The following is a 15,743-nucleotide window of genomic DNA, read 5'->3' as shown; positions in this document are numbered from 1 at the left end:
GCAAGAGGTCATTTAAATGCACAAAGAGTTCACATTTTTATTAACTTGAACATTTTCAAGGAAGTTAAAAATTAAAGATTTATAATAATAATTACTTGTTTACATATATAGTTGTAAAGGAAATGTTGCTTAATTTTGCCAACCTTTGAAAGTCGCCGAATTGATGTTATGCCAGTATCAAAACTGGGGCTGAGCCTTTATCAAGGCAATAGGGCTTATCCAACTATAGAATTGCATTACTCTCTGTAAACATGCTCACCATTATTTGTTCTCATTTAATAGTTTGTTTTGGTGGCATTTATTTCACTTTAATTCCAATATGTTAGCCTTTCTCGATTGTATAATTTTTTTTTATTAAAAAGCAGTTCAATTTTCGAAAGGAAAAGTGTTATGTAACTTTTGTAAAACCTGTTTGGCAGACTTAGTGAAAATAATCCCCAATTTCTGGGGGAGAAACATCAAAGTAGTCTGATGTGGTGGATCCGTAACAACAAACACGAGCATTGTGAAGAAGGGCACATGTCGCATACATTTTGCCAACAGCACTTAAACTTATTTTCAAGTTTTTTTTGAAGTCCAGAAATTTAAAATAATTTATTATATCACCAAAAATCCATTCAACAGAAACTCTGACTTCACTCATAGATTCATTCCATGCAGACTGTATGGGAGTTAGTCCAGCTCCTCGAAAAGGTCCTTGCAAATGTAGTCGAAGAGGATATGCCGGATCTCCATAAATACATAGGGGGTTCCCATTTGTGTCCACTGAAACTCGTTGCAATTGGTTTAACACTCCAGATCTAGCTAACATCCCACTGTCATGTCTCTTTCCCTCGATAGGCCCAAACAGGTTGGCAACAAGGCCACTGGGTGCTGCGATAGATTGAAACTTTATAGCATGGACTTTTTTGTGACCATTGTATAAGCACTTTTGGTTTTGTCCTGGTCGGCATATGGGCCTCACAGTACCGTCAACAAACCCCCAACAGTTGTCAAGAGCAGCTCCCCTGTTGTGAACTGCAACGGCAAACTCCTCTAAATGATCGGGTCTTAACCAATCCTGGTTCAAATCAGTGAGAAGGCGGTTCCATGTTTGATACATCTTGTTCATAACAGCATTTGAGATCATACACAATTGTGGTTCTGGCCTTCCAAATCTGGGTATCATGTCTACGTATCTACAGGGATAGGCAAATCTTTCAAGAAAAATGCACAATGCCTCAACCATGTCGACATTTACACCATTGTAGCAAACGATCCGATCCGGTAAAGTAAACACCTCTGCCAAGTTGTAAATGTCATTCTTGTAAAATCTAAACTCAGTTTTACATTCATCATCGGCCATCTTGTCGAGATCGAAGCACTCGTAGTTAGTGTACGGTAAATCCCGATTTTTAGGCTTGTATAAATCGTAGAGTAGCACGAATTCTTCAGCGTTAATCAAACGGGAAGCATGAGCCAGGAGAATAGTGTCACGGAACTTTGGCATGGCTTTCTAAAAAACTTTCGTTGACTTAAACACGATAAACATCAATGACCGTCGTCAACGTTCTCGCTCTTAAAATTCGTAATCTCAATTTTGGCGGGAACGCCAACACGACGTGGCCCCGCTCGACCCAGACTTCTCACGTTGCCGTTGCCGTCGCCGTTGTCGGATCGTAAGGTCCCTATTAGCGGGAAAGCGAAAAATTCTCGAGTCCTGCATCGAGTCCTGGCTCGAGTCCTGACTCGGTATATAGGCATCCTCTGTCACGGAGTTTTGTGTTACTTTTCGCGCGTGACATTTTTTGACCTTAGATGTAGCCGATCACGTTTCGAACACGTGATCATGTGACACTTTGAACGGAGTAGTTTTTCGATTTAGAGAATTGTAATTTTGTTGAAGGCACGTGTATCGGTTTAGAAGCCCGTTACCTTTGTGGAACCCTATCGTTTTATGGCAAGTGTAATGGAATAGAAGCCCGTTACTGTTAGAGATCTATTGGTGTCGAATAAAATCTATCACATTTGGTCCCAAAAGCCGGATTTGGAGTCAGAACTAGCTGAATTATGCCTGGAAAACTAGCCAAGAACCTGAAAATACGTGCGGCGCATCGCTTACACTCAAGGAAAATTCATTCATCAGTCAATGAACTTCTCATGGATTACGATGGGTCTGATACCACTAAAGACAAGATAAAACGGATAACTATTACGCTCAATGAAAAATTAGCGACATTAAAAGCCTTGGACGAATCGATTTTGGCCGCAATCGACGAAGGAAATTTAGAACCGGAGATAGAGGAATCTGAAGAGTTTCGCGCGCGAATTCATGGCGCCCTTGTCAAGTTGCAGAAATGTGAAAATTCTCATGGCAAACAAGAATCGCCTCAAGGAAGTCAAGGTGGGTCTGTTCCATCTAGTTCTAGTAACGGTGCGAAGCTACCAAAACTACACATAAAAAGATTTGCTGGCGACCCAAAAAACTGGCAAACATTTTGGGATTCGTTCTCGTCTGCGGTGCATAAGAACGCTTCGCTAACTAATGTTGACAAGTTTAATTATCTGCGAAGTCTATTAGATGGCTCAGCTCTAAATTCTATCACTGGATTACCATTAACTGAACTGAACTATAAGGAGGCTATTGAAATCTTAACCGTTAGATTTGGAAACAAGCAGATAATTATTAGCGCTCACATGGAGGCCTTACTCAAATTACAGCCTGTGAATGCCATGTCTAACGTTAAGGGAATCCGAGCTGTTCTCGATAATTTGGAAATTCAGGTTAGAGGTTTACAAGCACTGGGAATTGATTCTGCACAGTATGGAGCTCTTTTGATTCCTATATTCATGGAGAAGTTGCCCGAAGAATTGCGATTGATTGTCAGCAGGGAACATAAGGATAACTGGGAGCTAACTTCTGTAATTAAAGCTGTCAAAAATGAAGTGGAGGCCCGTGAAAGGTGTGGTATGAATACATCTGTGGAGAAAAAATCCCCATTAAAGAAATCGTTTAACCCTGGCAATGAATCAACTGCGAGTGCATTGTTGAGCGGAAATCGTGGGGAGTTAAACTGTTTGTTTTGCAAAGAAAATCACCGAGCTTCTGAGTGCCAAGTTGTAACAAATATTGATGAAAGAAGAGAAATTTTGAAGAAACAAGGGAGGTGTTTCAATCGCCTGCGCCGTGGGGGGCACCTAGCCCGTAACTGTGACACCAAAATTCAGTGCTTCAAGTGTAGTGGTCGTCACCATTTGGCAGTTTGTAATAGTGGTTTGGCAGACAGCAGTAATATTCCTGCTGGGGCAACAGCCTCACCTGCATTGCATATTGGTTCTGGGATGCATATTTTCTGACAAACTGCTCAAGTAAATGTCTCAATCCCGGGGAAGGAACTCTCTCATAGTCTCACTGTACGTGCAATTTTTGATACTGGAGCCCAGCGATCGTATATCAACCAAAAGGTAGTAAATACCTTGAAACTGAAAACTGTCAGGACAGAGAGACTGAAGATTGCAACATTTGGGGATCAGAACCAAGAGGTGGAAGCTGTCAACCTGGTCGAACTTTCTTTAACCAAATCAGGAACAGACTTTAAAACAACATTGAATGCATTTGCAGTCCCTCACATTTGTAATGATTTACAAGGTCAAGATTTGGAATGGGTTAAAGAAAGATATCCCAGCTTAAAAAACATTGAATTTGCTGATGTGTGCCCTGCCAGCAATACAATGCAGATTGATTTGTTGATTGGTTCAGATTATATGTGGGATTTCTTTGATGGCAAGTCAGTAAGGGAGGAGGAGTCACGTCAGGGTGGACCCGTGGCTGTTTCTACCAAGTTTGGATGGGTGTTGTCGGGTCCGGTGGAAAATCTCCCGAGGGAGAAACTTTCAAGTATTCAGTTTTCGTCGACTCACGTGTTGAGGACGGAGTCAAGGGTTGTTGATGATACGCTGCAAGGGGATTTGGATAGATTGTGGGATCTGGATTCTGTCGGCATTCAAGATAAGGATACTGTTCTTGAAGCCTTTGAAAAGAATTTGAGTTTTGAAGATGGCAAGTATCTGGTCCATCTACCTTGGAAGGAGCAACATGGGCTGTTGCCAGATAATTTTGAGAACTGTGTGGCAAGATTGAGCTCGCAGCTTAAACGACTTAGAAACGATCCAGAGATCTTGAAAGAATATGACTCCATCATACAAGATCAGTTGCAGAGTGGTATAATTGAGGAAGTAGACTGTGCCAAGCGTCCTGATGTTGGAAGGGTGCATTATTTACCGCATCATGGGGTGGTACGCCGGGATGCCCTTACAACCAAACTTCGTGTTGTTTTTGATGCGTCGTCAAGGCCCAGCAGTGATAGTCCAAGTCTCAACGAATGTCTTTACTCAGGACCAGCCTTAACTCCAACAATCTTCAATGTTCTCCTCCGGTTTAGAGAGAAAAGAATTGCACTTGTAGGAGACATTGGAAAAGCCTTTCTCAATGTGGGAGTTGCTGAAGAAGATCGTGATGTCCTGCGATTCCTCTGGGTGGACAGTTTAGAAGAAGAGAATCCCGGATTGATGTTATATAGGTTTTGTCGTGTGGTGTTTGGAGTCAATGCTAGCCCTTTTCTTTTGAATGCCACTTTGAAGTATCATATCAGTCAATATGAGGCTGACCCTGGTTTGGTTCAGAACTTGTTGAAGTCATTTTATGTGGATGATTTGGTGACAGGAGAAAGGGGTGTTGAGGAGTGTCTGTCGCTTTATCAGAAGGTCTATGTTCTCCTGTTTACTTGCTGTTCTGTGGGAGCAGTACATTTAGAGCTTGCTACGGACCTCTCGGTTGATGTATTCATCCGTTGCCTGAGGTTTACCAGAACTGATTATCTCGGACAATGCCAAAACGTTTAAGGCTGCAGATAAAATTTTGAGCAAGTTATTTTCTTACCCCAGAGTCAAGAAATTCCTGGCCGGTAAAAGAATTGACTGGACATTTAATGTGGACAGAGCGCCCTGGTGGGGTGGCTTTTTTGAGCGATTGATTCAGAATACAAAGAGATGTTTGCGGAAGACACTTAGGAACGCTAAGTTAAACTATGACGAATTGCACACTGTTCTCGTCCAGGTTGAGGGAACTCTCAACTCTACACCCTTGACTTACGTATCGTCAGATGATCCTGAAGAACCATTGACACCAAGTCACTTGATGTATGGAAGACGAATATTATCACTGCCGGAGGTAACAGGAAATCGACAAGCCTCACTTGACCATACAGTGTCGTCGGAAGACCTCCCAAGAAGACGGAAGTACTTGGGATTGTTACAGAGTTAAGGAACCTGCATCGGCAGAAATCCAGGCCTAGATCCAGTATTGCTGTATCTGAGGGAGATGTTGTTACCGTTTTCGAAGACAATCTGCCCCGTAGTCAGTGGAAACTTGGACGAGTGGAGCAGTTGATCCATGGTGCGGACGATCGCGTTAGAGCAGCTGTAGTCAAGGTTATCAGTAAGAGTGGTAGACCTGTTACTATGAAGAGGCCAGTGCAAAGGCTGTTTCCCCTGGAGATATCTGTCGTGACTAATGATGAACAACCTCGGGAGGAGCAGATAATTGATGGCATCAGGCCACCCAGGCGTCTTGCCGCTCGGAATGCTGATTATATTCGGAGACTAGTTGACCAGTGATTCGACTGGTCAAGGGGGGAGTGTGTCACGGAGTTTTGTGTTACTTTTCGCGCGTGACATTTTTTGACCTTAGATGTAGCCGATCACGTTTCGAACACGTGATCATGTGACACTTTGAACGGAGTAGTTTTTCGATTTAGAGAATTGTAATTTTGTTGAAGGCACGTGTATCGGTTTAGAAGCCCGTTACCTTTGTGGAACCCTATCGTTTTATGGCAAGTGTAATGGAATAGAAGCCCGTTACTGTTAGAGATCTATTGGTGTCGAATAAAATCTATCACATCCTCCACTCATCACGAAGCATATCCGGCAGTGTTCCGAGAAAAACAGGAATTGAAGTATCAGACCAACTTCCTCAGTGGAAGATTCCATCAAGAACGCTGTGGCTATATGCCCGGCAGAAATGCCCGACAGTCACAACAGTTTCTAAAACTTTCTGCAAAATCCTTTTTTCTCATCGTTTGAAAGTATGCTAACTTCATTTAGAATAACCAAGCGATCAGCGAAGTGGCTGCATCTTGGGAGCTATTTCTGAAAGCATTTACGTCACTTTAGTTGACGTAATTTGATCAAAATGAAACTGAAAGCTAAAGGAAGGAAAAAATCCCATAGGATTAATTTCTTCTTGGTAGAAGGGTTGATTATCGCTTAAGGTAAGTTTTGTGCAAGTCCGGTTATATTGTGAAGGAAAATGCAATTGCCTTTTATAGTGACTTGTTTTGCAAAATATGATCTCCTCGTAGACTTTTGCGTCGTGACAAATCAAGCGAACTATCAAGACTCCTAGCGAATTTATAACTGAGGTAGGCATTGCATTAGCTGAAGTTTAATATAACTAGAACTCCTCGGTTCCTTTACCTTAGAACGGGGCGCATTTCGTTATTTACCTCGCGGAAACTTTTGTCAAAGCGTGTCTCTGTTTAATAAGGCCGTGATGATTTTTCAGTTCGCGGGGGACGTTAAATTCCCATCCCATCATGTAGGATTTCCTCTCAGCCCTTTCACTGATTTATTATGCATACATGGTTATTATTCCACGCTGTATACAGTTGAACCTGAACTTAAACTTGTTTTGCAAAATATGATTTTCTCGTAGACTTTTTCGTCGTGACAAATCAAGCGAACTATCAAGACAACTCGGGGATTTATAACTAAGGTAGGCATTACTAGAACTCCACGGTTCCTAGTTACTTTAGAACGGTATTGGGTCATTTATCTCGCGGAAACGTTTGTCAAAGTGTGTCTCTGTCTAATAAGGACTTGTTGTCTATGATCTTTCAGTTCGCAGGGAACTTTTTCAGCGATAGTACCCATCATGTAGGATTTCCTCTCAGCCCTTTCACTGATTTATTATGCATACATGGTTATTATTCCACGCTGTATACAGTTGAACCTGAACTTAAACTTGTTTTGCAAAATATGATTTTCTCGTAGACTTTTTCGTCGTGACAAATCAAGCGAACTATCAAGACAACTCGGGGATTTATAACTAAGGTAGGCATTACTAGAACTCCACGGTTCCTAGTTACTTTAGAACGGTATTGGGTCATTTATCTCGCGGAAACGTTTGTCAAAGTGTGTCTCTGTCTAATAAGGACTTGTTGTCTATGATCTTTCAGTTCGCAGGGAACTTTTTCAGCGATAGTACCCATCATGTAGGATTTCCTCTCAGCCCTTTCATTGATTTATTATGAATACATGGTTATCATCCCACTCTGTATACAGTTCAACCTCTATTAAGTGGCCACTATTAAGCGGTCATCCTCCATTAAGCGGCCAGTAATCAAAATTCCCAAATACTGGTGGAAAAGAATGGGAAAGTAAACCTCTATTGAGCGGCTACCTTTATTTCTGCTGATTTCATTGCTACCGGTTCGACACTAATCTCGTGACGTATGGCTTCGCAGCACGTAAATGGTTGCGTTGCAAAAATAGTAGCTCCTCAACAGCGAGAGAATTCGAAACATCTGGCTGGCAATGAAAGCTTATCACCAAAAGACATAACAGTATATCAGATTTAATTTGACCCCTCATTATCCGGAATTACAGACGTTTTTACTCCCTCAGGCTAATCCCTCATATGCTTTATTACTGTTTTCAAATTTTCATTGGATGACTGCATTTCGAGAGCTATTTCTGGAAGCACTTACGTCACTTTTGTTGACGTACTTTGATCAAAATGAAAGTGAAAGTTAAAGAAAGGGAAAAATCCCATAGGATTAATTTCTTCTTGGTAGAAGGGTTGATTGTCGCTTATAGGTAAGTTTTGTGCAAGTCCGGTTATTATGTGAAGGAAAATGCAATTGACTTTTATACTGACTTGTTTTGCAAAATATGATTTCCTCGTAGATGTTTTTGTCGTTACAAATCAAACGAACTATCAAGAGAACTCGGGAATTTATAACTGAGGTAGGCATTGCATTAGCTGAAGTTATACTAGAACTCCTCGGTTCCTTTACCTTAGAGCGGCGCGCATTTCGTTATTTATCTCGCGGAAACTTATGTCAAAGCATGTCCCTGTTTAATAAGGTCGTGTTGTATATGATCTTTCAGTTCGCAAGGGACTTTTTCCCATCCCATCATGTAGGATTTCCTCTTAGCCCTTTCACTGATTTATTATGCATACATGTTTATCATTCCAATCCGTATACAGTTGAACCTGACCTTAAACTTGTTTTGCAAAATACGATTTTTTCGCAGACTTTGTCGTCGTGACAAATGAAGCGAACTATCAAGACCAATTGGGAATTTATAACTGAGGTAGGCATTACTAGAACTACACGGTTCCTAGTTACCTTAGAACGGCATTTGGTCATTTCTCTCGCGGAAACGTTTGTCAAAGTATGTGTCTGTTTTAAAATAAGGCCTTGTTGTCTATGATCTTTCAGTTCGCAGGGGACTTTTTCAGCGATAATACCCATCATGACGGGATTTCCTCTCAGCCCTTTCACTGATTTATTATGCATACATGGTTATCATCCCACTCTGTATACAGTTCAAACTCCATTATAAGTGGTCACCTATTAAGTGGCCATCCTCCATTAAGCGGCTAGTAATCAAAGTCCCCAAATACTTGTAGAAAAGAATGGGAAAGTAAACCTCTATTTACCGGCTACCTTTATTACTGCTGATTTCATTGCTACCGGGATTGACGGTCATGAGATTCGACACTAATCACGTGACGTATGGCTTCGCAGCACGTAAACGGTTGCAAAAATAGTAGCAGGCGAGAGTTCTGTCGTGGGATCCGAAACAGTGAGAGAAACATCCGGCTGGCAAGGAAAGCTTATCACCAACATCTGGCTGGCAAGGAAAGCTTATCACCAAAAGACATAACTGTATATTAGATTTAATTTGACTCCTCATTATCCAGAATTACAGACGATTGCTTCGAGTCGTTTTTACTCTCTCAGGCTAATCCCTCATATGCTTTATTATTTTCATATTTTCATTGGATGGCTGCATTTCGAGAGCTATTTCTGGAAACACTTACGTCACTTTTGTTGACGTAATTTGATCAAAATGAATTAAAAAATGAAAGCTAAAGAAAGGGAAAAATCACATAGGTTTAATTTCTTCTTGGTAGAAGGGTTGATTGTTGCTTATAGGTAAGTTTTGTGCAAGTCCGGTTACTATGTGAAGGAAAATGCAATTGACTTTTATACTGACTTGTTCTGCAAAATATGACTTCTTCGTAGACTTCTTCGTCGTGACAAATCAAGCAAACCATCAAGACTACTTGGGAATTTATTGCATTGTATTAGCTGACGTTATACTAGAACTACACGGTTCCTTTACCTTAGAACGGCATTTGGTCATTAATCTCGCGGAAACTTTTGTCAAAGCATGTCTCTTTTTAATAAGCCGCCAGTTGTCTTTGATCTTTCAGTTCGCAGGGGACTGTAGGATTTCATCTCAGTCCTTTCACTGATTTATTATGCATACATGTCCGTATACTCATAGTAGTCTGCTACACAGCCGTTTTTAGTGTCTGCGTTGCGTGACGACATAGAAAAAAGGCTGTGCAGAAGAGTCGTATTTATCATTTGTGTTGAATTATAAGGGCAAGCTGTATACAGAAATCTTTCTAAACCGGCTCATCCTCGGACGGGTGTATTTGAAAAGAACTTGCAATCTTCCTAAGTGGCATGACACAAAGAAATTCAAAGATGTCAACGTAACAGAGCTATACTAGCTAAGGAAGATAGGAAGTAAAAAAAGAAAAACTCCCCAGGTTTTTACACGTACCGAGTTGTTCTACATGCGCGTTCCTTTGCGCACACAAGGAAAGTTGATGTTAGCGAATTTCAGGTAAAAAAATTAGGTGCAGTCTGAGACTCCGACATCGAAAACCACAAATAAAACGCTTCTGGCGGGAACAATCTACATTAGGTTTCTTATCTACCTAAAAGCTATCTATGGACAAATTCAGTCTTTAACTCCTGCCATGTTCTTGATTTTATCTGACCATAGCTCGTAAGCTGAAGCCGAGAAGGGCAAGGAGTCAGGGAGGCCTTTCCTATTTTATATGAACCATAATTATAATTTTCCAAAATTCCACAAGCTTAAAATAACTGGTGGTATAGAAATATATATTCTTTTCATTTGCTGTACATTTTGTATTCCGCTAGCAAGAGATTTTAAACCTTAGAAATAAGTTCACCTTCCGAAATTTGACTTTTCTGAATCTTCCTACTGGTCCAATTTGTAGTTTGTTGCCAAAAGCTTTAGTACTATCAATGGAGGGTAGATGAATGTACAACGACTAGATAGATAATATATATCATGTTTAAACAATGGTAAATCTGGTTTCTTTTTCATTTCGATCACTGATCACCGAAGAGAATGTCATTTTTCTTTTTTAGGAGAAGACGCCAGTTTATCAAGTCACATGACACAACGATAAAAAACAAGTAGAACGATCACTATTTGTGGCAAACCAAATGCGACTGTGATCATGGACAAAAACGAATAATAAAGGAGCTAATAAATAAGCTTTTACTCAATGCTTTAATTTTACTTTTCATTTTCGTTATCACACGTTATCTTACATATAGAGAAATGGTATCAACGAAAAAAAAAACACAACATATCTGCACTTTTTTTCAGAAGGGATGAAAAAGCGAAGCAAGCAAAAAATGTGACTTCGGGAAAAGCAGTACGTTGATTTTATCTGCAATTTGTTTGTGGAATGGCTGCGAAAGGACAAACAGAGGCCACCTCTAATCTTCGAAATACCAGCAAGATTGCCGATGAAGTTGAGGAGAGGACAGAGGAAGAAAAAGGGAATAGTACTATTGGCGACGCCTATGTTAACTTTAAAGATTTCCAGAACTCCATAAACTACCTTGAAATATGCCTCACATTTTTCAGACAAGTGGGCGACAGGGCAGGAGAAGGAATTGCCTACAGTAATCTTGGCATCGCCTATGACAGTCTTGGAGATTTCCAGAAAGCCATAGAGTACCATGAACGACACCTCAAAATTTCCAAAGAAGTGGGAGACACGGCAGGAGAAAAAGCAGCGTACTGTAATCTTGGCAACGCCTGTGACAGTCTTGGAAATTTTCAGAAAGCCATAGAGTACCATGAACGAGACCTCAAAATTTCCAAAGAAGTGAGAGACAGGGCAGGAGAAGGAAAAGCGTACGGTAATCTTGGCAACGCCTACCACAGTCTTGGAGATTTCCAGAAAGCCATAGAATACCATGAACGAGACCTCAAAATTTCCAAACAAGTGGGAGACAGGGTAGGAGAAGGAAGAGCGTACTGTAATCTTGGCAACGCCTACCACAGTCTTGGAGATTTCCAGAAAGCCATAGAATACCATGAACGAGACCTCAAAATTTCCAAACAAGTGGGAGACAGGGTAGGAGAAGGAGCAGCGTACTGTAATCTTGGCAACGCCTGTGACAGTCTTGGAGATTTCCAGAAAGCCATAGAGTACAATGAACGACACCTCAAAATTTCAAAACAAGTGGGAGACAGGGCAGGAGAAGGAAAAGCGTACTGTAATCTTGGCAACGCCTATCACAGTCTTGGAGATTTCCAGAAAGCCATAGAGTACCATGAACAACACCTCAAAATTTCCAACGAAGTGGGAGACAGGGCAGGAGAAGGAAAAGCCTACGGTAATCTTGGCAACGCCTATGACAGTCTTGGAGATTTCCAGAAAGCCATAGAGTACCATGAACGACACCTCAAAATTTCCAAAGAAGTAGGAGACAGGGCAGGAGAAGGAAAAGCGTACTGTAATCTTGGCAACGCCTATCACAGTCTTGGAGATTTCCAGAAAGCCATAGAGTACCATGAACGAGACCTCAAAATATCCAAAGAAGTGGGAAACAGGGCAGGAAAAGGAATTGCCTATTGTAATCTTGGCAACGCCTATTACAGTCTTGGAGATTTCCAGAAATCCATAGAGTACCATGAACAAGGCCTCAAAATTTCCAAAGAAGTGGGAGACAGGGCAGGAGAAGGAAAAGCGTACTGTAATCTTGGCAACGCCTATTACAGTCTTGCAGATTTCCAGAAAGCCATAGAGTACCATGAACGACACCTCAAAATTTCCAACGAAGTGGGGGACAGGGCAGGAGAAGGAAAAGCGTACGGTAATCTTGGCAACGCGTGTGACAGTCTTGGAGATTTCCAGAAAGCCATAGATTGCCATGAACGAACCTTCAAAATTTCCAAAGAACTGGGAGACAGGGCAGGAGAAGCAAAAGCGTACGGTAATCTTGGCAACGCCTATTACGGTCTTGGAGATTTCCAGAAAACCATAGAGTACAATGAACGACACCTCAAAATTTCCAAAGAAGTGGGAGACGGGGCAGGAGAAGGAAAAGCGTACGGTAGTCTTGGCAACGCCTATCACAGTCTTGGAGATTTCCAGAAAGCCATAGAGTACCATGAACGATACCTCAAAATTTCCAAAGAAGTGGGAGACAGGGCAGGAGAAGGAAAAGCGTACGGTAATCTTGGCAACGCCTATCACAGTCTTGGAGATTTCCAGAGAGCCATTTACTGTTATAAAAACAGTGTCAGTACCTTCGACTATATCAGGGGAAATCTCATATCTAATGACGACTGGAAGATTAGTCTTAGAAGTACGTACGATAATGTTAATTTGAGGCTCTGGAGGCTACAGTTAAAGCAAGGTAAAGTCGTCGAGGCACTTTTAACTGCTGATCATGGACGTGCCCAAGCTTTAAATGATCTTCTGGAGTTCAAGTATGGGTTTAAAGGGTTGTCTTCAGAAATAGGAACATTCTCTGCAACAACACCTGACATTCTTAATTACCTTCCATCAAATACAGCTTTTATAGGTATCAACGAGGAAGGAATAGTTCTCTGGGTAAACGAGAAAGGAAACGAAATCAAAACTAGAAAAACTCAGATGGATATCTCCGTCACAACTTATTTTCAGTCTCTACTGGAGACTGCACTTCACAAAATAGGTGTGAGAGCTGATGTTAACTGTGAAGATCGCTCATTAAGGAACCCAGGCGATGACAAGTTAGCAGAAAAAAGATCCAGTAAGCCAAGGTCTCGTTCCTCATCTTTTGAGGCAAAGTCATTACAAACATTTTACAAAGTTATTTTGGACCCTATAAGAGACTTACTCCATAGCGATGAGGTTGTTATTGTTCCACAAGGACCTCTGTGTTTGGCCCCTTATGCTGCTTTCATGGACTTCAAATCAAAGTACCTCTGCGAAACTTTTAGAATTCGCCTACTTCCCTCACTTTCTAGTCTGCGATTAATCCAAAATTGTCCAGCAGATTGGCACAGCAACACTGGCGCTCTTCTCGTCGGCGATCCGTGGGTACGGGAGGTAGTTTATGAAGGAATGACGCTGGAGCAGTTAGCGTGGGCCGAAAAGGAAGTGCAGATGATTGGGAAAATACTTCAAACTGAACCTCTCGTCGGAAAGCAGGCAACAAAAGATGAAGTCTTAACACGTATCTCCTCGGTTGCTTTGGTGCACATTGCTGCTCACGGTAAAATGGAAACAGGAGAAATTGCCTTGGCCCCAAACACAACACGTTCGTCCGTGAATCCAGCCAGGGAGGACTATCTCTTAACTATGAAAGATGTTTTAAAGGCGCAGATTAGGGCAAGACTTGTTGTACTCAGTTGTTGTCATAGTGCCCGGGGAGAAGTCAAATCTGAGGGTGTGGTCGGTATTGCACGGGCATTTTTAGGTGCTGGTGCTCGCTCTGTTCTGGTATCCTTGTGGGCGATCGACGACGAAGCTACTATGGAGTTTATGAAAGTTTTCTACCAAAAGCTAGTCCATGGACGAAGTGCTAGTGAGGCTCTGAATAAAGCCATGAAATCCATGAGAGAATCTGACCGCTTTAACGCAGTGAAATACTGGGCTCCGTTTGTTCTCATTGGTGACGACGTAACGCTCGAGTTTGAGGGCGTCCAATAAATACCAAGGTATTTTAGGATATATTTAAACCTTGGATAATATTAAGACGTGCTTTAGGAAACGTCATTTCAAGAAGGAATTATTGTTGTTTATGTCCTTTTATTGAGCAACGAACTCAACCGGTGCCACGTTTCGTCAATCTGCCAATCACAGGTCAAGTTCACAACAATTATGGAGTCTGACTTTGGTAGTTCTTTTGGCAGTTTATTTCAAGTCTCATGATTGTTTCACATTTCAAAGTGTGGCCCCGTCTGAGTTCGTTCCACTGTAACGTGCAGTCGAACCTGACGTAAGCGACGACCCAAAATGCGAAAATCAAATTTCCGGTCGCTTATTTCACGGAAGGTGGTCGCTCAGGAAAGTCTCCAGATATGGTAAATCCTTTATTAAGCCTCCCGGGGGGGGGGGGGGGGGGGGTTATTCAGTTCAACAACGTTTGAGATTGAGGAGGGGCTTATTTAATGAAGCAAGGGATTGTAATATCATTTCACCATAAAGAACTAGAACCTAAAGTGAAAAATCTCAGGGACATGAAGTTGGAGGTCATGATCAGCCGAGGATTAAAATCAAATGGCAACTTCAACCTCGTGAATAAATCACGATCAGTCCACATGAAGTGTTACAATCGTGATAAATAAATACGTTTATCATACGTCTATTATACTAGAATAGGAAGAGGAGGCTTGAAAGAGATAGGACGTTTAATAATTTTCCTCTGAAAAGGAAAGTTTATTAGAGAGGGGGACGTAATAGAGAATTTATGGTATGCAAGTTTATTTAAATCTACAATAAGTCTAATCATTGGTTGAAGTTACGAGTTTAAATGGGACCCTCTGCTCTAATAGATTTAGGTTGTGTGCGATTTACCGTATTCCGCGTCTCAAATCAAAATAAATGCAATAAACTCGCTAGAAATCACTTGTCCTGTCTCTCATTCTCTTGCAGTATCTACAAAACTGCTTGAAATGAACTACTCTGATCCATATACACTTGAGATGGTTTAAAAATTACGGTATAGAAGATGTTTGTATCAAAACTTTCGCGTATTCTTATTCCGGGGTACGATAAATCGAGCACACTCTTAAAAGTCAGTTGTCAAAATTTTATGCCTCGCCAGATGAAGTCACTATCCTTTTCTTTTGTTAGCTTGCTAACGTTGCTTTTTCCTGTTGTTGTTGTTGTTGTTGTTGTTGTATAGGTATGATGAAGAATGCAGTAAAGCAGTTCCTAACTATCTGAGGGTGAAGTCATTTTCTACTTTTGTCACAATGACAAGGTGGAGTGTTCATCGCAAGAATAGGAACACTTTATCCAGAAGAGAAAATTATGCTGTTAATATTTTGCATAGTATGAAAATTACAGTGTACGTTTCGTAGCTTATTTTGCGACCAGTCGTGTGTACTTGAAACTTGTTTTATAGTCACCTGAAAAATATCGGGAATCAGTAGTCAATTTCGGCTATTTTCATCGATACCACATGGGACAGAGGCCCTTTAGACCAGCAATTTAATATAGCTCTTTACTGTTATATTATGTACACAGGTGTAGTTTTTAATTATTTTGGCAAATTGGTTTAAGTTTATTAGTGTCTAGATTGGTTTGATATAAGTCTACATGACCTTTAATTATACATATGTATAGAGGATACGTT

At 41.1% G+C, this 15,743-nt stretch overlaps 2 protein-coding genes across 2 annotated transcripts in view; one reads left to right on the top strand and one right to left on the bottom strand.

Annotated features, from left to right (window-relative positions):
• The window catches only part of LOC140923399 (uncharacterized), a 224,262-nt gene that overhangs the window by 207,608 nt on the left and 911 nt on the right, over nt 1–15,743 (top strand). The window contains exons 7-8 of the mRNA XM_073373490.1: nt 11,029–14,100; nt 15,291–15,743. The exon at nt 15,291–15,743 is cut by the window's right edge and continues 911 nt beyond it. Of these exons, the coding sequence (XP_073229591.1) occupies nt 11,029–14,092 (3,064 nt within the window). The 3' untranslated portion in view covers nt 14,093–14,100; nt 15,291–15,743. The remainder of the gene's footprint in view (nt 1–11,028; nt 14,101–15,290) is intronic.
• Nucleotides 3–1,563, bottom strand: LOC140923405 (uncharacterized). Its single transcript, XM_073373495.1, has one exon. It carries the CDS (start codon nt 1,487–1,489, stop codon nt 422–424), a length of 1,068 nt encoding a protein of 355 aa, XP_073229596.1. The 5' UTR covers nt 1,490–1,563; the 3' UTR covers nt 3–421.

This window comes from Porites lutea, chromosome 13 (genome assembly GCF_958299795.1).
Source record: "Porites lutea chromosome 13, jaPorLute2.1, whole genome shotgun sequence".
NCBI classification, from domain to species: domain Eukaryota; kingdom Metazoa; phylum Cnidaria; class Anthozoa; order Scleractinia; family Poritidae; genus Porites; species Porites lutea.
Note: the sequence above shows the minus strand (reverse complement) of the source record. Positions and strands in the feature narration are given on the sequence as shown.

What these genes read in the sequence shown, in the direction of transcription:
- LOC140923405 (XM_073373495.1), bottom strand. Translation starts at nt 1,489, where the DNA reads ATGCCAAAGTTCCGTGACACTATTCTCCTGGCTCATGCTTCCCGTTTG.